Source organism: Plasmopara halstedii, assembly GCF_900000015.1.
Source record: "Plasmopara halstedii genome assembly, contig: Scaffold_3096, whole genome shotgun sequence".
Classification (NCBI taxonomy): domain Eukaryota; phylum Oomycota; class Peronosporomycetes; order Peronosporales; family Peronosporaceae; genus Plasmopara; species Plasmopara halstedii.
This window is the reverse complement of record NW_020190000.1, coordinates 294-944: the sequence shown is the minus strand read 5'-3', so window position 1 is coordinate 944 and position 651 is coordinate 294. Positions and strand designations below refer to the sequence as shown.

At 52.7% G+C, this 651-nt stretch overlaps 1 protein-coding gene across 1 annotated transcript; it reads left to right on the top strand.

The window, feature by feature from the left end:
• Positions 1-106: 106 nt before the first annotated feature.
• Positions 107-406, top strand: PHALS_07309 (transposase family protein; the record flags this gene model as incomplete). Its single annotated transcript, XM_024720752.1, has 1 exon — positions 107-406. One exon carries the CDS (start codon positions 107-109, stop codon positions 404-406), a length of 300 nt encoding a protein of 99 aa, XP_024585920.1.
• Positions 407-651: the final 245 nt, after the last annotated feature.

Below are 651 nucleotides of genomic sequence, written 5' to 3'. Positions count from 1 at the left end.
GAATTACGAAGCCGGGCAATCAGCCAGACGTTGCGCCAGAGTGATCTTACCCAGCAATAGTGGACACGCGGCTAAGTGAGTAAACTCTCAGTCAGAGGTGACTCACATGACAAAAACAGTATCAACCAGTAAAAAACCCCGTAAACAGCATTCGCCTGAATTTCGCAGTGAAGCCCTGAAGCTTGCTGAACGCATCGGTGTTACTGCCGCAGCCCGTGAACTCAGCCTGTATGAATCACAACTCTACAACTGGCGCAGTAAACAGCAAAATCAGCAGACGTCTTCTGAACGTGAACTGGAGATGTCTACCGAGATTGCACGTCTCAAACGCCAGCTGGCAGAACGGGATGAAGAGCTGGCTATCCTCCAAAAGGCCGCGACATACTTCGCGAAGCGCCTGAAATGAAGTATGTCTTTATTGAAAAACATCAGGCTGAGTTCAGCATCAAAGCAATGTGCCGCGTGCTCCGGGTGGCCCGCAGCGGCTGGTATACGTGGTGTCAGCGGCGGACAAGGATAAGCACGCGTCAGCAGTTCCGCCAACACTGCGACAGCGTTGTCCTCGCGGCTTTTACCCGGTCAAAACAGCGTTACGGTGCCCCACGCCTGACGGATGAACTGCGTGCTCAGGGTTACCCCTTTAACGTAAAA